Here is a 22,246-nt window from a genome sequence, read left to right as displayed (position 1 = left end):
ATCTTTTATTGTAATTAGTTTACTCAAATTGTTAAGAATTATTTACAATGTCATAAATGGACGAAACAATGGTTATAGCTTTCACTAGATGTCTTTTTCAGGCAAGGTAATTTTTTTAAACGTTTCACTATTAAATTTAAATTTCAAATTAAAATTGTGGGGAGCAGGAAGATGACAAAGTGATTGGGTTTCACTTGGGGATATCAAACTCCACTACTGCTGAAAGATTCTGGCTATTGATTTTTTTTGTCCCATTAATATGATGCAAAACTGTATTAATTATTATCTGTAAATGCTATACTCTCTTGCAGTCTGAACCTTTGACCCACTAAAAGCAAAATGAAGACAACATCATATTTTTTGCAATACATGCTATACTAACTATTGTTATACCCTAAGCACTCCAGTGACTTACTCTTTATGGTCCATTACAGGCTTTTTATTGGTTCTAAATTTGCCACAGCCACTAACCAAATAAAATTCTAGACTCATTACTATTATATTAGACCTTGTGAATTTTTAATGAAGTGAAACCAGAGAGAGTAATCATTCAGACTACATAAAAGTATGAAGTTGTCTTATATATATATATATATATATATATATATATATATATATACATATATATATATATATCTCGCTGACTTAAAATGATGAATTTTGGTAAATGTCAATAGTGTATCTTACTGAGAGGATCTGCATTAAGTGATACATATCTGTATCCCTACAAGGTACTGGATTTCTTTTACACTAGGATTTTTTTTTAAGTCTTTATAGTAAGAGAAGATCAATCCTCAGGAGAGATGCAATGGTAATGTAGAAAAGTCAATTGATTACTGACAGATGAAATGATTCAGATACCAGACATTAATGTTTTATTATTACAGAAGTTGAAATTTTAAAATCTATTTTAAAGCATACCCATTTAGGCTGTTTTTGCTAAAGTGCTGGGTTTAAAAAATATTTGTTACAAGAGTAGGCTTGTTAGAGGAAAGAGAAAGGTGCATACTCAGAAATGAATTGTAATGCAAAAATCAAAAGGCACTAATAAAACTTAAGAATATACCAAATTGGTTTAAAAAAGTCTCTGCACTCAAACTCTCATGTTAAAACATTATTATAATTATTACTACCATTAACATAAATTTTTAAAGAGTAAAAATAAAATAAGGTAGCTACAGGTTTTAGAAGATGAATAGTTTTTAAATGTCTTTCAGGTGTTACAACTTATATACTTAGATTCTTGGAAAAGTTCTAAAAATTTGTATTAAAGAACCTTTGTAAAATATAGAATGATTGATTTAAAAAGTGAAAAGAAAATACTCGGTCAACATAAATCCTTTGAAGTCCAAATGTTTTCAATAAACGCAAAATTGTATGTTGAGAAAATAACAGATGGCAAAAGCACATTTATCTAAAAGTGTACCAATCTGTTTCCAATCTGTAAAATATCCAGTGTTGTTTAGAGAAACCATTCAAATTAAAATCCAATAAACTTTAGTATTAATGTGATATCATAATATACAGATGTAACATCTTAAATCATATAAAAGTTTAAATGTTAATAAAAATTCCTTGAAAGTATAATATTAAATTAGAAAAAAATTATTTTATAGCTTAAAAGTTTTTTAATCCAGAGTCCAAATTTAAATAGGCTTATTGATAATATTAAGTATCTTGTTTTCTAGTTACAGTGAAGTAAGATTCCTTTTGGATTTGTTTCCTGAGCCAATGAACTCATGAACTACTTTAACAATGTTTTTGCAGGTGAAGAGTTAGATCATAATTAATTCTAATGAACAAATCTGTTCAATTTTCTTTCATTCACTCTTCATTCATACTTGTCCTTTTCTATTTCATTCCCAATGTTACTCTCCCGCTCAAAACCTTCAATGGCTCCCCACTGCCAACAGAATATTATACAGTCTCCTTAACCTGGTTATTTAAGGGCATACACAATTTAACCCCAACCTATCTTTCTAATTTTATCTCTCACTACTTCTCACTATTTCACATACTTCATCCAGGCTGGTTTATTCACTATTTCAGAATCACATCTGGCTGATTTCTCCCCCTCTTCTCTGATTATCTAAATCTTTTCCATATTTTAAGGTCCAGCTCAAGTCTTAGCTCTTAACTCCATGAAATCTTTCAAATCTTTTCTCTTCCAGACTCTGATGGTGCCTCCCCCACAAAATTCCCTAGTATCTATTTTATAAATAACTGTACATGTACATGATGTCTTCTCTCAGCTAGACTGTAAACTCCCTGAGTGAAATTATTTGTATTTTCACAGCTAAGTGGTTCAATGAAGAGAGAGTACTGGACTTAAGGAAGTTGGAGTAAGGAAGACCTAAGTTCATATCCAGCCTCAGAAACTAGCATGGACCCTGGGCAAGTATTCTTCTGTGCCTCGATTTCAAACTTCTCTGTGCCTCAATTTCCAAGTTGTAAAACGTGGAGAATAATAGCACCTATATCTCACAGTTGTTGTGAAGATCAAATGAGATATCTGTCAAGTGCTTTGAAAACTTAAAGAACTATTATATGAATGTTATATAAATAGTTATTTTTGTCTTTGTATTCTTAGTCTCTCACATAGTGCCTGGCACTGAATAGCAGGTCCTGAATAAGTGAAAGTTCATTGGTTTTAAGCTAAAAAATCTAAATATGTATTATCAAAATAATATATTCAGTGAAACCTTTTGTAAAGTTTAAAATAGAATCATAAGATTCAGAACTGAGAGGTGCTTCCAGATTCCATAGGCCAATTTCCTCATTTTCCAGATAAACTAAGATACAACAAGCATACTGATTGCTCAAGGTAATACATCTAACAAAGAGCAGAGCTAGAATCTGAATTCTGATTTTCTGATTCTAATCTCACTGACATAACTTTTTTTTCTCTAAGACTACCCTTCATATCTTCCAGAATTATTTTTGTTTAGTTTACAATTTTCATCTGATTTTCAGCACTGAAAAGTTGGTTCTATTCTCCTAACTGAGCCAGAAACATCTAGTAAAAGCTAGAACCCCTTTATTTGCCTTTTTCTGGTATAGCAAATAATTTGTCATGACATATCTGATTAGACTGGTTGAATTGTGAGGACAAAAGTCATCAAGCCTACTAATTGGCCTAGCTGTTAGCCATCTCTTAGCTGTCACAGAAGGCAACACCCACTTTCCATGACTCAAAATAACTTCTGTTCCAGATTAATAAGTATCATTTTATATACACATATTTTAACCCAGATATTTCATGAGATACATTTTTATTGACTGTCACCAATATTCAATTTAAATTAAAATAGTACCCTTCCATAATTTAATACAAATGTCAGCAGGGAAAGATATGAAGAGAGTGTTAAAAAATAGTTTTAAACTTTCAGAATAACTTTGAAGATTTATGCCAGTTGAAAGTTTGTTTCCTAAGACTAGTGTATGGTCTATCTTTATAATGAATAAAGGACATTTATATTTATTATTTAATGGGAAATATACTATTCAGAAAATTGCATTTGACTCCTCTAAAAGGGCACAATCCAGATTTCCTGTGGAATAGAACTACAGATCACAAAGTTGTTTTTTTAAAAAGTGACAAGAAAATGTGCTGACCAAGTGGGCTGACTAATAGGAACTGCATGTGAGAATCTCAGTTTGATCCTCTAATACTCTCTTCCCCTTTCCTACCCATTTTCTCTCTCTCCCCCTTCCCCAAGTCTCAGAACCTTTAAAAAAAAAACAGGTTATGCAACTGACCTGTGAAATGGAATGGATTTTCCATAACTGAATCTTTCAGAACTGTCATTGAAGTAAGAGGGTGGGAGTTAGAAAGGAGGAGAATGAGTCCACAAAGCTTGGGAATAATGAGTCTACAAGACAGAAATCTAGTGAAATGCTTATTACTGAGCTACTACAGCTCATTACTGGACCAATCCACACTTGATCAGCTTTGCATGCAATAACAACCAAAGGAAGATTACATCTCAGCTCACAGAAAAAAACAGGAGAACTCTAACAGGAGAGCAGAGCAAAACAAACCAGGACCCTCAGATAGGCACTTTGTTAAAGGATGACTACCTCTGACACAATGAGTTAACATACAGATTATTTCCTGGAACACTGTGTAAAAGTGCTACACCCATCTGGTTTTCACAGACCATGCCCAACCTATCTGCAGCATCTAGAAGAATCAGCAAAATTTCTCTCAACCAAACAGAATGGGTATTTGGCTTGTTTTAATTAAATTTGTTTTTATTAGAAACAACATCAAACATCAGTAAAGTCAACTAAACTTGTTAGTAACTATATTTTAATTAACTTCAATGAATAAAATATTTATAAATACTTTTTCATTGCTTTTCTCTAAGTTTTCAATATGCATAACATCACAAATTTGGCTCCATTTTAAAAACAACAACATAATAATTAAAACATGAATGTCTAACGACAATCTTGCCCTACTCAATGAATGCTGTTATTAAACCTATAGATATAACTGGGAGAGGAACATGCAGAACATATCTAGATGCAACAGTGTCATAAACAATAAATGGTAAAGATAAAACTTTAAAAACTAAAAAAAGAATAATGAAAAATTGCTACTTTCAGTTCTCTCTTTTGGGACAAGAAGAGACTATTCCTCTACTCATAAAGAAAATTGTGTTGGCTATATACCTTTTAAACAATTTTTAAAATTCTGCTTGAGTTCAATATTGCTGTTCAAAGTTGTTCATTCATTCTGTTTTTGGGTCTAGACCTGTAATTGCATTGGAGCAAAAGTTCCAATGTCAAATGAAGACTGATTGAATGAAGTGAAGACATTAAGCTTGGAGAAGAGAAAACTTGGGGAATGTAATAGTGGTCATCAGATATCTCAAGTGAGGTTTAGCCACACAGGACAGAAGCAAGAACAAGGGGAAAAAGTTGAAAAGAAAAAAAATGGGTTTTGATGTCGGGAAAACTTTCTAACAAACTGTCCAAAAGTAGCTTGCTTGAAGAGACAGTGTATTCCCTCTAGCTGGAGACAATTAAGCAGACCCTGGATGACCACTTGTCCAACACGAGATGCCTTTGGGTTATGGATTGCTGAGGTCCCATTCTGTTCAACTCTCTCCACTTCTGTATTTGCAACTTTAAAGGTGTGGAGAGATCCAAGGCACTTAGAGGTGGCTTGCCCAAACTCACATAGATAGTGTAAGTCACTGGCAGTAGTTGAATCATATCTTCCTGACAGCAAGAATGGCTATCGAGTCTCTCCTTCTACTTCCCACTTAGAAACAGATGGTCAGTTATAAAATGGACAGAATGAGTCTTTAATGTTACCTGAAAAACAGCACTGTGACAAGGAACAAACTGTTAGAATCTTTTAGGAACAAGGGAAATTATTACATATCCAAAAAAATAGAAAATAAACTGAAAAGAATATAAATTATATTTTGTTGTAATTTCATCATTGCAGGGAAACTCCATCTAGCAATGCAAACTGGTAATTCTTTCAAGTGTGTGATGGGGCAGGATATGTAACATGACTCAGAGGACAACTCCCTACCCTCTCTCTATACCACAATGCCTCTTAACAGCTGAAATTAATAATTTTTATAATATTTTCTAATGAAATCTCATGAAAATATAATTTTTTCTGGCTTTTTTGCCTTTTGGAGAGCAATTGGGGTTAAGTAACTTGCCCAAGGTTACATGACTAGTTTTTTTGTGTGGGTGTTAAGTGTCTGAGGCCAGAACCAAACTCGGGTCCTCCTGACTCCGGGGCCGGCACTTTACTCTCTGCACCACCTAGCCGCCCTGAAAATATAAGTTTTTTAAAAAACATCTTAAGTTGCGAAATACAAATGTTTATTAAGCACTTAATGTGAAAAGAACAATGTGCTAAGGCAAGATACAAAGTTCAGATAACACATTATCCTTGCCCTCATCATATTTACAGTCTAGGTAGAAAGTAAGACATTATTTCAGATAAACAGATGTGACATCATAAGTGCATTAGAGAGAGTTAAATTTTTCTTCAAAAATAGTTGCCACTTTTATTATAGAACTAATAATATTGCCCATGGTCAGGACTGTGGTGATGGCACACCAAGACATTGCTTCAATAACTATTACTTAGCAATCATTCTTTCATTTAAGCTAAATTAAAATGTTGTCTCACCTTGGCAAGGACTTATTACCGGTACAACCTTCAGTGAGTGCCTCACTTTGAAATCAACATAGTTACATTGATTATTTGTACATACATTTAATATACATCAGGTCTTGAATGATAGGTTTGAATAGGATTATAGTGGGAGGTATTAATACATTTTCAACTTAAAAAAGGATTTGTGATTTGGGAAAATGATGTACAAATCTATGCCAAGTAAGGTTTATTTCTGGAGACTTTTTAAAATTAGGAGTCCTTTCTCCACCAGTCTTAGGCTTCTTTTATATACACTTCCTAGTATTTTAAGTCTTATCAATGACTTAAAGTAGGAGGAGAGCTCTATTTTGGTTCTCTTTGAGCAATTTAAATCCTACTTCCTAACTTTTTTTCTGCCAGTTCCTATGGAATATTTCTTTCACTTTTACCTTCACCTCTACAGCTCAAAGTGGAGGAAGGAGGAGAAGGATGTTCAGGGGATAGGGCCTGAGTAGTGACTAGAAGGAGAACAGAAATTTGGAGTTGATAAGATGCTGAAGTTGGAGTCAAGAAGACCTGAGTTCAAATCCCACCTCCTAAACTTATTAGCTCCATAGTCCTCAACAATTCATCAGTTCATAGGACCTATTTCATAGAGTGATGTTGAGGATCAAATGAGATAATGTGAATGAAGTACTGTGAAAACTTTAAAACAGTATATAAATGTCAGCTTTTAATCAGCAAGGCTTTAAATGTTTTCTACACAGCAAGCAGGATGGGCAGTTACATGGTGCAGTGGATAGAGCAATGGGACTGGAGTCATAAAGATTCATCTTCCTGAGTTCAAATCTGGTCTCAGACACTTACTAGTTGTGTGACCCTTCGCAAGTCACTTAACCCTGTTTGCCTCAGTTTCCTCATCTGTAAAATGAGCTTGAGAAGGAAATGGCAAAACACTCCAGTATTTTTGCCAAGAAAACCCCAAATGGGTCACAAAGAGTTGGACAACAACAACATGTACACCAAGCATACTCAACACTTGGGATACAAAGACAATGAAATAGTCCCTGTCCTCAAGGAACTTACATTCTAAATGGGAGAGAAAGTATGTACATATAGAATCATATCGTAATTTATACAAAATGAATATGAAATAGTTTGGGAAGGGACTAAATTAATAGTTTGTGGTAGAGGGGGTCAAGAAAGGCTTCATGTAGAAAATGACACTGAAGCTAAAGTAGATGAAGAGAGTATAACCCAGGCATGAGGAACAGCCAGTGTACAGGCCCAGAGTTAGGAGATGAAGGGTCATAAATATAGAAAGGTGAGTCAGTCAGCTTGGTTAGATTTCATAGTGGAGGGGAGTTATGTATAAGGAAACCATAAAGGTAGGAAGGAGTCAGCCTAAGAGACTTCAATGACAAACAGAAAAGTTAACATTAAAATTTAGTCCTAGAAGTAACAGAGACCCATTGGAATTAACTGAGTGGGAGGAAAGAAAGTGACATGAACATACACGCACTTCAGGAAATGACTATGGCAGATGTGTTGAGGATGGAGTGGAATGGGGAAAGGTTTGAGGTGCAGAGATCAAATATGAGGCTGCTATAATAAGAAAGGCAATGATAAAAGAACTATAGTAGTGGCTTTGGGAGTAGAGAAAAGAAAACATAAATGAGTTCTATTTTGTGGAGATAGAAACAAAATTTGGTAACTTATTAGATAAACTGTGAGAGTGAAGAACTACGAATGATACAGAGGTTATGAACATGGGTGACTAGAAAGATGGTAGTGTTCTCAATAGCATTAGGGAAGTGTGAGTGAGCGGTATGGTTGGGGATAATGATAATAAGTTCTCTTTTGGAAATTTTGAGTTTGAAATGCCTGTGGACCATTCATTTCAAAAAGCTGGTGATGGGGGACTAGAGCTCAAAAGATAAATCAGTGCTAGAAATACAGATCTGGTAGTCATCTACAAAGGGATGGTAATGAAGACCATGAAACTTGATAGCTCCAAGTATTACTGTTATTGTTAACAATAACACATCCATTTCTTTTCTACTTCTTGTATTATTATCAGAGGATTAGGCGCTAGAAGAAACTTAAGAAATAATTTAATCCAACTTCTTCACTTTACATGCAGCACACTTCTATGGACCCACTACTGGATGGGTCAACAGAGGGCAACTCCTTTTCCTATTGGGGATATAGAGATAACCCTGGATAAAGGAATAGTTTGCTAATATTATTACTTATGATCCCACATCAACTGGATCCCCATTGATGATCAGTATATAACAATATTGGTATAAGCAGGAAATTCTGTGACCTCCCCCCACAACCACCTCAAATAACTATAAAATAGACTCCAAACAAATTTCAGAGCTACAGAACCCACAAAGTGACAGAGAGAAACAAATCTCCTGCTGAAGGCAGCCTGAAAGGCCAACAGGAAGGGTTCACTGCAGTACACTGGGAGCTGAGCGCAGTCCCACATGAGCCAAAAAGAAAGTAAAAGGTCAGTAATGAAATATGTTGGAAAGGAAGGGCGTGGTCCAGCTCCTGCCCCTGGGGAGAGAGGTGGTGGAGGCACAGCAGCTACAGCGGCTGCTGTGTGGCTGCCCCAGGACCAAGCAACCATTCAGAGAGTAATTGCTTTTGCTTTGACCTGCTTGGATCTGGGTTGCTTTCTTGGGTGGTGGTCTTGGGGTGAAAAATGCCAATTTGTCAGTGTGGTATCTGTAGAGAGGGCACCCTCCTCAGACCTCTGACAACATTTGCGAAAACCCCAGCAATTTGGGACAAAGTTCTCCCTTCTGGAAGCAGAATTATACCATGGCAAACAGCTCAAAAATCAAGTAATTGACTGGCAATATGAACAAGCAGAGGAAGCATAAACGGACCATAGAATCCTTTTTTAGGGACAAAAAGGATCAAAGCATGGAATGGGAGGAAGACAACAAAGTCAGAACTTCTACATCAAAAGCTTCCAAGAAAAATATGAATTGGTCACAGGCCATGGAGGAGCTCAAGAAGGATTTTGAAAATCAAGTTAGAGAAGTGGAAGAAAAACTGGAAAGAGAAATGAGAATGATGCAAGAAAATCATGAAAAGAGAGTCAACAACCTGACTGAAGAAAATAACACCTTAAAAAATAGACTAACTCAAATGGCAAAGGGGGCCCAAAAAGCCAATAAGGAGAAGAATGCCTTAAAAAGCTGAATTTGCTAGATGGAAAAGGAATTTCAAAAATTTACTGAAGAGGATTATTCCTTCAAAATTAAATTGGAGCAAATGGAAGCTAATGACTTTATGAGAAATCAAGATAATATAAAACAGATCCGAACGAATGAAAAAATAGAAGGAAATGTGAAATATCTCATTGGAAAAACCACTGACCTGGAAAATTAGATCCAGGAGAGATAATTTAAAAATTATAGGGCTACCTGAAAGCCATGATCAACAAAATAACCTAGAAATCATCCTTCAAGAAATATTCAAGGAAAATTGCCGGGATATTTTATAACCAGGGGGCAAAATAGAAATTGAAAGAATTTACCAATCACCTCTTAAAAAGATCCCAAAAAGAAAACTCCTAGGAATATTATAGCCAAATTCCAGAGTTCCCAGGACAAGGAGAAAATATTACAAGCAGTCAGGAAGAAACAATTTGAGTATTGTGTACACACAATCAGGATAACACAAGATCTAGCAGCTTCTACATTAAGGGATAAAAGGGTTTGGAATATGATATTCCAGAGATCAAAGGAGCAAGGATTAAAACCAAGAATCACCTACCCAGCAAAACTGAGTATAATGTTTCAAGGGAAAATATGGTCATTCAATTAAACAGAGGACTTTTGAGCATTCTTGATGAAAAAACCAGAGTTAAATAGAAAATTTGACTTTCAAATACAAGAAGCATAAGAAGGTAAACAGAGAAAAGAAATCATAAGGAACTTATTAAAATTGAACTATTTACATTCCTACATGGTAAAATGATAATTGTTAACTAATGAGACTTTTCTCAATTGGAGGATATTTAAAAGGAATATATATGTACATATGTGGATACATACATATATATGTTTATAGGCAGATATGTGTACATATAAATACATATGTGTGTATATATGTATATACATAGACAGAGGACATAGGATCAGTTGAATAGGAAGGGATGATATATAAAAAACAAAATTAAGAGTTGAGAGAGGAATATAATAAGAGGAGATAGGGAGAGACAGAATAGGGTAAATTACCTCATATAAAAGAGGCAAGAGAAAACTGTTACAATGGAGGGGAAGAACAGGAAGGCAAAAGGGAATGGGTCAAACTTACTCTCATTGAATTTGGCTTAAGGAGGGAATAACATACACACCAAATCAGGTATCTTACCCTACAGGAAAGTAGGGGGGAAAGGGAAAAAAGGGGGGATGATGGAGGGGAAGGCAGGTTGGGGGGGAGGGTAGTTAGTAGCACACACTTTTGAAAAGGGACAGGGTCAAAGTAGAAAACAGAATAAGTGGGTGGTGGGATAGAATGGAGGGAAATATAGTCATTCTTTCAGAATATATCTACTATGGAAATGTTTTGCATAACTACACATGTATAACCTATATTGAATCACTTTTCCTCCCAGTAGTGGTGGGTGATGAGAGAAGAAGGGAAAGAATCTGGAAATCAAAGTTTTAAAATAAAATGTTTTAAAAAATAATTATATATATATATACATATATATTATATATATAATTTTTTTTACATGCAACTGGTAAATAAGATACACAGGCACTGAAGTATAGAAATCCATCTTGCCCTACTAGAAAGTCAAAGTGGGTAGGTATGGGGGAGGATATAAGAGAGAGTAGATTGGGGGAAGGGATAATCAGTAGGATCGCTATTTTGGGGTGGGAGGTGGGGGAAAGATGGGGAGAAAATTTGTAACTCAAAATCTTGTGGAAATGAATGTTGAAAACTAAAAATAAACAAATCAAACAAAAAAAGTATATAATAATATCACAACACTACTTGGTCACTAGACTTAATTAGCTATTAGAAACTGATGGTTATTAATGTGATCTAACAAGAACAGCTGAACCAGAGACCCATGGAGCCTTCATGCAGAGCCTTGTAGATGAGGGCTTGAAGTTGGGCTTATAAGGCAGTGCTCTGAGGCAAAAAGCAGTCATGAGTCCATCAAACACTGGGCCTAATGCTGCAAATAGTGTACAAAGCAGGAAGAGGAGGAAGCAGCTATGTCACTCTTATTCTTGATCTGAGTAAGGACTAAAGAGAGACCTGTGGTTAAGCACAGAAGTGGTCAGAGATCCAGCTTAGACTTGACCTGAGGTTATATACTGGATAAGGAGCAGGAACAGAAGAAATAGTGGGTATAGTGTGGCTCTGACATGAGGGTTCTAGATTCAATTCATAAACCCATTTAGAATATATACTCCAAGAGCCTCCTCTGAGATTCTTCAAGGATATAAGAATCAGTATTCAGAGAAAGCAGCTTAAGGACTTCAGAGAAAACAAATCACGATCAAACAAGATTCAGACATTATCTCCAGAAGTACACAGAGCCTGGCCAAATACTATATTTCTACTTAGAAAGTAAGCCTCGAAGGATGATTTTTTTAAAGGCACCCATAATAAAAAGCTTTTATAGGGGGTGGAGCCAAGATGGTGGAGAAAAAGCAGGAACTTGCTTGAGGTCTTCCCCAAAACCACTCCAAATACCTGTAAAAAATTACTCTAAACAACTATTAGAGCTACCAAACCCACAAAATGACAGACAGAAACACATCTCCAGCTGAAGACAGCCTGCAGGGTGACAGGAAGAGTCTATCTCAACGAACTGAGAACAGAGCACAGTCCCATGGGGGCCACACTGACATAGACCATGCCAGAGCAGGCTTCAGGATATTGAATTACTGGCAGCTGTGGTGGTTTCCAGACTTCTCAACCCACAAACGCAAAGACAAAATAAAAGGTCAGTGGGGAAACTCTGTTGGACCTGGGTGAGAGAAGAGCAAAGTCCTGCCCTAGCCCTGGGGTAGGGGGGGAGGGTGGTCGTGGTGGTGACTGCTTCCAGAGCTCCAGGCCCACAGATGGTGGGTGAGACCAAGTGGCTGATCAGAGGGCAACTGTTCTTGCTTTGCCCTGCCTGAATCTGGGTCACAGTCTTGGGTGGCAGTACTGGGGTGAGGAGGATCACTGGCGTGAAGAGGGAATTCTCCTCACAGTTCTGAGGCAGAAAAGAGTGCCTGTGGTTACTCACAGAACAAAAAACAGACAGTGGGAGAAGTAAACACTTCTCCTATGATCATATCACCTTAGAAGAACTGAAAATTCACAGGTGCCTAGAAGTAGCTCTGACAACAGCTGTGCAAAACCCTAGAAATTTAGGGCAGAGCATTCTCCACTCTGGAAGCAGAGGCCTATTTTGGCAAAGAGCTCAAAAGTCGATTAATTGGCTAGGAAAATGAGCAAAGAAAGGGGAAAAAGTCAGATTACAGAATCTTTCTTTGGTTACAAAAAACAACAAATCACAACCAGAAGAAGATGACAAAGTCAAAACTCTTGCATCAAAAACCTCCAAGAAAAATATAAATTGGTCACAGGCCATGGAGGAGCTCAAAAAAGATTTTGAAAATCAAATAGGAGAAGTAGAGGAAAAATTGGGAAGAGAAATGACAGTGATGCAAGAAAATCATGAAAAACGAGTCAACAGCTTGCTAGAGAAGACCCCAAAAATACATAAGAAAAAGTTTTCATAGAGACAGGCTCACCCTAAAACACAAATGTAGAGAATATATTCTCATCTTCTAGAAGAAAAGAATGACTTGAAAACAAGAAAAACCCTAAAGAAAAATACAACTTTGGCACTAGTTCTATCACAATTGCTATAAGGAATAAAGTAAAACTGTGTGTATGTGTGTGGGTACACACACACACACATACACATATTATAGATATAGATATACACATGCATAAATATGTGTGCATAGATACAGATGTAGGTATAGATATATAGCATAAATGAAATGCAAGTGCCAGAGGAAAGTTTTGAAAAAGAAATGAGAGCAGCAAAGGGGCCAGCTGTCTCTTCCATGGCAACATTCTTGCCCTCAGTCTCCCTGTGAAGCCTAAAATAGTCAAGAGAAACAAAAAGTTAATTCAACACTGGTCAGATCATATATTAAGAATAATTAAAACGGACTTAAGTCTAGAGGCAAAGTCTAGAGTGCAAAGATGATTCAAAGGCCAGATTTGATGCCCAATACTGGTTAAAGAAGAAAACACAAGATAAAATCCATGCTACCCAGGAAATTTTTGGTGCACAATGTCAAAGAGCTGAAAATGGCCCTAACATGCAGCAAAACTTAGTATACAAAAATTGCTCAAGGTATTACATCTAAAAATTTTAAACTAATTGTTGAAAGGGATGATCAGCTAGTCAATAAGATCAGCAGGATGTTAGACCAGGAACCTGCAGCTTTAAGGCTACATGTGGCCTTCTAGGTTCTTAAGTTGCAGTCTTTTAACTGAATCCAAAATTTTACAAAACAAATTCTTTTCTTTTTATTAATATCTTTTTGTACATCTTTTATATTTTAATTTTATTTTTTAGATAAAGATAAGTTACCAAAGAATAAAATAAATTTCAATGAAATAAGCCTCCCAGATTGATCAGCACAATTAGAACATAAGTAAGCCATAATGGCTAAATTGATGGGTGCTATGCTCATTATTTAGTTCTAACTTCCCCTGCCTGCCTGGCTCTACTACCACATGAGGCTGGTTGATGAGAGTTTATGGGGATAGAGTATACCAGCCTGTTATCAGCTTTTAACAACAGTGTACTGTATTTGTTTGAAGTGGGATTTATGGATAGGTTGCACAGCTCAACAGTATTTTTTAAATTCTGTCTGCTTATTAACAGCCTATCATATCAAAGAAGATCAAGAGAATGCTGAGGGAAGAGTTTTAATGAGGATTGAGAATTGCAGTATTTTCTTCTTTCTGCTAAAGAGAAAATGATTTGCTTGCTTTGTGATACTGAAATATCAAAATTTTTAAAATTCAATGCTCATCAGCATTATAACACTCAAAAAGATCACAGATTACTTTAAATTAGAGGGACAGATGCAAAAGGCTTTTTGCAGAAATTAAAAGATGAAAAGAAAAAGCAAAGACAATTCTTTCAAGTAACAATAAGACTTGGAAGTGATGCCACTGAAGCAACTTATAAAGTAACTTACTCTGAAAAAAAGGGAATCCATTCAATGATGTAGAAATGGTATTAGAAAAAAAGGGCTGTAAAAAAAAAGGGAATCCATTCAATGATGTAGAAATGGTATTAGAAACAAAGGGCAGTAAAAATAGAAAGAATCTACTTATCACCTCCTGAAAAGAAACTCCAAAATTAAAACCTCTAGGAATGTCATAGCCAAAATCCAGTGCTTCTAGGTCAAAGGGAAAATACAAAAAGCAGTAAGGAAAATAAAAGAATTCAAGTATTGAGAAGCCACAGTCATGATCACAGAAGATTTATGAGCTAACGCAATAAAGGAGTAAAGACCTTAGAACAAAATATTATTCAAAAGGAAAAAATATATAGGCTTACAATGAAAAATAACAATAAAAAAAAACAAAATATAATCCCACATGAGAAAAAATGGATCTTTAATGAAACAAAGGACTTCCAAGAAACCCCAAAGAAAAGGCCAGAGCAGAGTAGATATTTTGAAAACAAACATGGGATACAAAAGAAATATCAAAAGGTAAATATGACTAAATAGTTATTAGGTTTTTACATAGTAATAGAAGGAGATGATATAAATATATTCTTAGAATCCTGATGTACTCAAGCTTCAGAGAAAGAGTATAAGACCAGAATCCTGGGAGTGATTTTGTTATATTTTGACGAACTTGAAGAAAGGAAAGAGAGAGAAAAATGAATACACTAGGTAAGAATGGGGGAGGAAAAGTATCAGAGCTTTCTCACATAAAGGGAAATCCTTGGTAGAAGACTATAAAAAAACAAGGAGAAAGAGACAGGGAGGGCAGGCATCACTTGAACTTCACTCATCTGAAAGAATCAAAGGAAAATAGAAAATAGAACATACATACAAACACACACAATGAGTTTGGTTCAAGAATACATTCAACTCAACAGAGATACAGGAGAGAACAGAGAGAGGGGAATAGGAGGAATGGTAGATTTAAGGCAAGAGAAGAGAAAAGGATCAGGGAGGAGAAGCTAATTGTATTAAGCAAAAATCACTGGCACTAAGCACACTGCTCTCTCACCATTCTCCTCTTTTTAAATAATTCCTTGAACTCTGCCCCATATTGGGGCAGGGTGGAAGGTAGGAAATAAGAGAGGAAAAAGTATAAGAAAGTTAAATACAGGGAAATATGCAATTAACAATTATAATTGTGAATTTAAATGAAATGGAGTTACCCATAAAATAGAAGAGGAGAGCAGAAAGGATTAGAAAGCAGAATTCAATAATATATTGTTTACAAAAAAAACACACATGAAAAATAAACATTCACAAAATCTAATTTTCTTTGCCAAACATAAAAAAAATCAAGAGTAGTAACTATGATCTCACATAAGGCAATACTAAAAATAGAAGTGAAGAAGAGAGACAAAAAAGGAAAAGTACTTTATGCTAAAATGTACAAGAAATAATAAATTCATATCAATATCTAACATACATGTACCAATTGTAAAAGCATCTAAATATTTAGAGGAAAAATTTGGTGAGTTACAGCAAAATCATAATAGTGAGGGACATCAATGTCTAGATCTCCACATCTAGACAAACCTAACAAAAAATAAACAAGGATTTTAAACACCTGCATAAAACTTTATAAAAGTTAAATATTGGTACTTAGAGTGAATGGGAATAGAAAGGAATATGCATGTTTCTAAGAACTTTGTTGCACATTTACAAAATTTGATCATTCATCAGCACATAAAAGCTTCACAAACAAATGCATAAAAGTAGAAATACAGAACACATCTTTTAGTGACCAAAGTGCAATAAAATTATATTCAATAAAGGGTCTTGGGAAAAGGGACTAAAATTAATTGGAGACTAAACAGTTTAACTTTAATGAATTGATGGGTCAACAAACAAATCACAGAAGCAATTGATAATTTCATAAAAGTAATTAAGAATAGTGATATTAAAATGTATGAAATATAGCCAAAGTAGTGCTTATAGGAAAATGTCTATCACAACTTTTATCAAGAGAGAATAGATAGGGGGCAGCCAGGTAGCACAGAGAGTAAGAGCACCGGCTCCAGTGTTGAGAAGACCTGGAGATCGAATCCCGGGCCCAGACACTTAGCACCCACCCAGAAACACCTGGCTGTGTAACCTTGAGCAAGTTACTTAACCCCAATTGCTTTAAAAAAAAAAAAAAAGAGAGAATAGATAAGGGAAGTGGGCATGCCACTTTTTATAACCTAGAAAACCAATAAACTAAATTCTTACAATGAAATGCCAAAATAGAAATTCTTTTTTTTTTTTTTGCTTTTTGGAAGGCAATTGGGGTTAAGTGACTTGCCGAAGGTCACAGGGCTAGTTTTTGTGTTAAGTGTCTAAGGCTGCATTTGAACTCTGGTCCTCCTGACTCCAGGGCTGGTGCTCTATTCACTGTGCCTCCTAGCTGCCCCTCAAAATAGAAATTCTTAAAAATCAAAAAGGAAGCCAAAAATCAAAAGTAAAAAATTAAATTAATACGAAAAATCAGGAACCTGGAATGAAAAAAAATGATTAAATAATTTGATTTTTTTTAAAAGAGAAATCAAATTTCCAATATCAAAAATGAAAAAGTCAATTCCCAACAAACTAAAAAGAAATAAAGAAAATTATAAGAAACTATTTCACCCAACTATATGCCAATAAAACCAACAATGTAAATGAAATAATTACAAATTTACAACAATGTAAAATGCAGAGATTAATAGAACAGGAAATATAGAATTTTTAAAAACCTAATCTTAGAAAAATAAATTGAAAAAAATATAAATGAACTCTCAAAGAAAAACCTATGGGTTTTATAAATTAATTCTTTCAAACATCCAAAGAACATTAATTCCATTATTACATAATCTGTTTGCAAAAAACAGGCAAAGAAGAGGTCCTGCCAAATATAGTTTTGATACCTAAACCAGGGAAACTCAGAACCAAGGGACAAAACTTTAGACTAATATATTTAATGAACATTGATATAAAATTTTTAAATAAGATATTAGCAAAGACATTACAGTAACATATCAAAAACAATATCCACTCTGATCAGGTTAGATTTATATCAGGAATACAGAATTGGTACAATATTGGGGAAATTATAAACAATACAGACCACAAAAAACAATAAGAACAAAAGTAGAAAAAGCTTTTGACAAATTATAATATACAACCCAGTTAAAAATAACAATACCAGAAAAGAAGAATAAATGGACCTTTCCTCAATTTGGTTAATAGTGTTATTTAAAACCAAGAGTCAGCCTTATATACATAAAAGAGATAAACGATTGGTTTTTCCAATAAGATCAGGATAAACCATTACTATTTAATATAGTGCTAAAAATGCTAACTATAGCAATAAGACACAAAAAAGAAATTGAGGGAATAAGCATAGGAAAAAAAGGAAATTATCATTTTCTGCAGATGATATGATGGTTTCCTTACAGAACTCTAGAACATCAACTAAAATTTATTTAAGCAATTTATAAATTCAGCAGTTGTAGGATATAAAACAAATCCACATAAACCATCAATGTTTCTACATGTTACTAACAAAACCCAAAAGGAAGAGATAGAAAAAGAAATTCTATTCAAAATAACTACAGAATATATGAAATTTATGGGAATTTGCCTTCCAAGACATATACAGGAATTTTAAGAATACATCTATAAAACACCTTTTATAGATGTAAAGAAAAACAGATAAAAATCATTGGAGAAGTACTAATTGCTTATTTAGGCCAAGCCAGGATAAAAAAAATGGCAGCATTACCTAAACTGATTTACTTATTCAGTGCTATATCAATAAAGCTAGTTTTGAGAGGGAAGACCCAGTAGAGCACTAAGATCAGAATCAAGACAGCAAAATTTGAGGTTGAAGACAATATATCTAGAAGTTTGTACATGAAAAGGAAGAGAGATATAGAATGTTAACCTGAGGGGATGGCAGGGTTAAGTGAAAGTATTCCAGCACAGAGGAGAGCTAAACACTCTTATAGGCTATGAGAAAGGTCAGAGAGTAAATGAAGATGAAAGACAGAAAAGTAAAGATCAAGGGTTCAAGCTCTCAAAAGATATACTCCTTTTGTTGAAAGCAAGAAGCTAGTTCTTAGAGATATCATTTTAAACTGTTTAAATGCACTATTAAAAAATCAAACATGGATAACATTTTCTCCTTCCAAATAACGGTGATAAATGCAACCAAATGCACCATTATCCCAAAACAAGGAGCAAAAAACCATGAGATATTTATTAAGTAGCATGATATCTTCTGTTTGAAATAGGTACATTTTTCTTTAAAGGCATAATAAACATTGCATGAAAAGAGAAAATGTTATTTTTCTCCTTGATGAGGATGAAAGAAGTTCTAGTGGGCTTTACAAAATCCAATGCTAGAAATCAATACTCTTAAAGAAAAAAAAGAGGAAAGAATAACTCTGCGGTAATAACATCGATAAAATTTTAAGAGAAGGGATTTTTTTTTTCATTTTTTTCTGGGTGGTGCTAACCTGAAAGCCAACAAACATTCCAAACTTCATTCTTAAGAACTGATGAAATACATCTGCAAAAATACCACAGTTAGAAAATTGGTAAGCCTGCCAAGAAAAAAAAAAAAGCAAAAGACTGCTTTTTCTGTTACTTCAAAAGAAAGAAGAAATTCAAAGTTAAAAAAATACTAGGTATGCTAAGTTATATGTTTGTAAGTAAGTCTGCATACCTACATACATATATGTAGACAACAGATACATACATACATACATATAATCCTTTTTGGCAAATGATTCATATTCTGAAGTTTGGGTTATTTATGATGTAGAATACTTCTCTGCCTATTACAGATGTTAGCTTCTTGTCTTCCCATTGCTGTGGGCTGTAATCTGACACTGTGCTTTGAAAAAGATATCCTTTCTCCTTAAAACTTAAAAATGAATTCCTATCAGCAGGTTTTTTGCTGAGTGAAGTCAATCATTAAGCCAATAATCATTTCAGTTTGTCCCTCTACACCAAAGACAGTTGGAGTGAGGCAAATCATTTCTGTTGTCTCCTGCTGCTCTGGACAAAACTAATTTCCTGTCTTGAAAAAGACCAACTCTGGGGTCACATGATGCCAAGTTAATAAAAGTAATATGGAGATCAAACATCTAGTGAAAATTTTAAGTTACAAATCTCCACTGGTCATGATAAAGATTATTTTAATCAGTAAAAAAATTGAAATACATGGAATACAGATTCGAATTGAGACACAAAAATAGAAAATAAGAAATTCAAAGAATAAATACAGCATTCAAAGAAGGTCAGAATAGAACTGGAGAAATTCAGAAGACTGGTAGAACTATATTTGAATTGTAGCAGTTTATTATAAAAAAAGAAAATCTGAAAAGAACTACATGGAATATGAAAACTTAAAGACACAAAACAAGGAGTTGAGTATATTTGAAAAACCTACAGATGAATCTGTGTGGAGCTGGGTGAAAAGCAGGCCAAAGAGTCTGATGAGTTGACTGAGTATGGAAATAACTCAAGGGACAGCCAAAAAGAGACATATTCAGCAGACATGTGTGAGGTCTTGAAAAAATTGTGTTGTAACAATGCTGAGATTTCAGAAATTCCATAGGCATTAAATTGGATAGCATTCTAAAACACAGCATTGAGATCACTATTCTTAGTCCATTTTATAAACTGTTTAACTCTGAATACACACAGAGGTAGAAAACTAAATATCCAGCAGCTAGGACAGTGACTATGTCATAAAGATACACAAATAATACTCCAATAATGAGGTATTATTTATTATTTTATTACCCAATAAAGGGGTAATGTTATGGAAAAAATCATGATAAAGGATACAGGCTAGTTTTGTCATAAATCAAAACTACAGGGCGGAGTAAAAACAGGGACTTTCTTGAGGTCTCCCCCAGACCCCTCCAAATACCTGTAAAAATGACTCTAAACAAATTCTAGAGCTACAGAACCTACAAAATGACAGAGTGAAACACATTTCCAGCCCAAGACAACCTGGAAGGCCAACAGGAAGGGTCTATTGCACTGGGCTGGTAGCAGAATGCAGTTCAGCGTGGGTCACACCAGCACAGATAGGGCCGGAGCAGGCCTCAGAGGACTGAATCACTGGCAGCTGTGGCTGTTTCCAGACTTCTCAAACTATAAATGCCAAATACAGCATAGAAGGTCAATGGGAAAACTCCGTGGGGCCTGGGTGAAAGAGGAGCATGTTCTGGCTGGGGTCCTGCCCTAGTCCTTGGGTGACAAAAGTGGTGGCAGCAGTGGCAGCAGCAATAGCAGCTGTTTCTGGGACCACAGATGGTGGGGGATTGAGCAGCTGATACAAAGCCCTTGAAGCCTGGGACAGTACCCCCATCCTCACCTCTACTCCCACTGGAAGCAGTGTCCTACATTGACAAAGAGTTAGAAAGTCCAGTATTTGGCTGTGAAGATGAGTAAATAATTAAAAACACTCAGACTATAGAATCTTACTTTGGTGACAAAGAAAATCAAAATACATAATGAGAAGAAGACAACAAAGTCAAAGCTCCTCCATCAAAAGCCTCCAAGAAAAATATGAATTGGTCTCATGCCATGGAGGAACTCAAAAAGGATTTTGAAAATCAAGTAAGAGAAGTAGAGGAAAAACTGGGAAGAGAAATGAGAACGATGCATGAAAATAATGAAAAATGAGTAAATAGCTTGCTAAAGGAGATCCCAAAAAAATATTGAAAAGAAAACACCTTAAAAATACACTAACCCAAATGGAAAAAAAAGGTTCAAAAAGTCGATGAGAAGAAGAATGCCTAAAAAAGCAGCATTGACCAAATGGGAAAGGAGGTCCAAAAGTTCACTGAAGAAAATAATTCCTTCAAAATTAAAATGGAGCAAATGGAAGCTAATGACTTTATGAGGCATCAAGAAATTATAAAACAGAACTGAAAGAATGAAAAAATAGAAGACAATGTGAAATATCTCATTGGAAAAACCACTGACCTGCAAAATAGATCTAGGAGAGATAATTTTAAAATTATTGTACTACCTGAAAGTCATGATAAAAAAAAGAGCCTAGACATCATCTTTCAAGAAATTATCAATGAAAACTGCCCTGATATTTTAGAACCAAAGGTTCTAAATTGAAAGAATCCACTGATCACCTCTTGAAAGAGATCCCAAAAGGAAAACTGAGAATATTATAGCCAAATTTCAGAGCTGCAGGTCAAGGAGAAAATATTGCAAGCAGCTAGAAAGAAACAATTTGAGTACTGTGGAAATATAATCAGAATAACACAAGATTTAGTAGCTTCTACATTAAGGAATTGAAAAGCTTGGAATATGATATTCCAGAGGTTAGCAGAGCTAGGATTAAAACCAAGAATCACCTACACAGCAAAACTTAGTATAATATTTTGGGGGGAGGAAGTGGACATTCACTGACATAGAGGATTTTCAAGCATTCTTGATGAAAAGAATGAAAAATGAAAAAGTCAGAAAATCTAACTTTCAAATAAAGAATCAAGAGAAGTATGAAAAGGTAAACAGGAAAGAGAAATCATAAGAGATTTATTAAAGTTGAACTGTTTACATTCCTACATGAAAAGATGCTATTTGTAACTCATGAGACCTCATTATTAGGATAGTTGGAAGAAATTAGATGGATAGATAGACAGACAGACAGACAGACAGATAGATAGATAGATGCAAGGTGAGTTGAATATGAAGGGATGATATCTAAAAAAATAAAATTTAGGCATGAGAGAGGAATATATTGGGTGAAGGAAAAAGGAAGAGATAGAATGGGGTAAATTATCTCACATAAAAGAGGTAAGAAAAAGATTTC

The 22,246-nt window shown here is 34.8% G+C and overlaps 1 protein-coding gene across 2 annotated transcripts in view; it reads right to left on the bottom strand.

The window, feature by feature from the left end:
* Nucleotides 1–22,246, bottom strand: part of ACYP2 (acylphosphatase 2) — a 227,762-nt gene that overhangs the window by 119,733 nt on the left and 85,783 nt on the right. The window contains exon 4 of one of the 2 annotated variants that reach the window (XM_069071709.1): nucleotides 4,234–5,338. The exons of the other annotated variant lie outside the window; for it this stretch is intronic. Coding sequence (XP_068927810.1) covers nucleotides 5,263–5,338 — 76 coding nt within the window. The 3' untranslated portion in view covers nucleotides 4,234–5,262. Of the gene's footprint in view, nucleotides 1–4,233; nucleotides 5,339–22,246 lie in introns of those variants that run through there. 2 annotated transcript variants of the gene reach the window in all.

The sequence above is a fragment of the Petaurus breviceps genome, unplaced genomic scaffold, assembly GCF_028583685.1.
Source record: "Petaurus breviceps papuanus isolate PSGF00001 unplaced genomic scaffold, PetGlider_PUasm1.0 90842, whole genome shotgun sequence".
Lineage (NCBI taxonomy): Eukaryota > Metazoa > Chordata > Mammalia > Diprotodontia > Petauridae > Petaurus > Petaurus breviceps.
The sequence above is the reverse complement of the archived record's forward strand: the minus strand, read 5'-3'. Positions and strand labels throughout refer to the sequence as shown.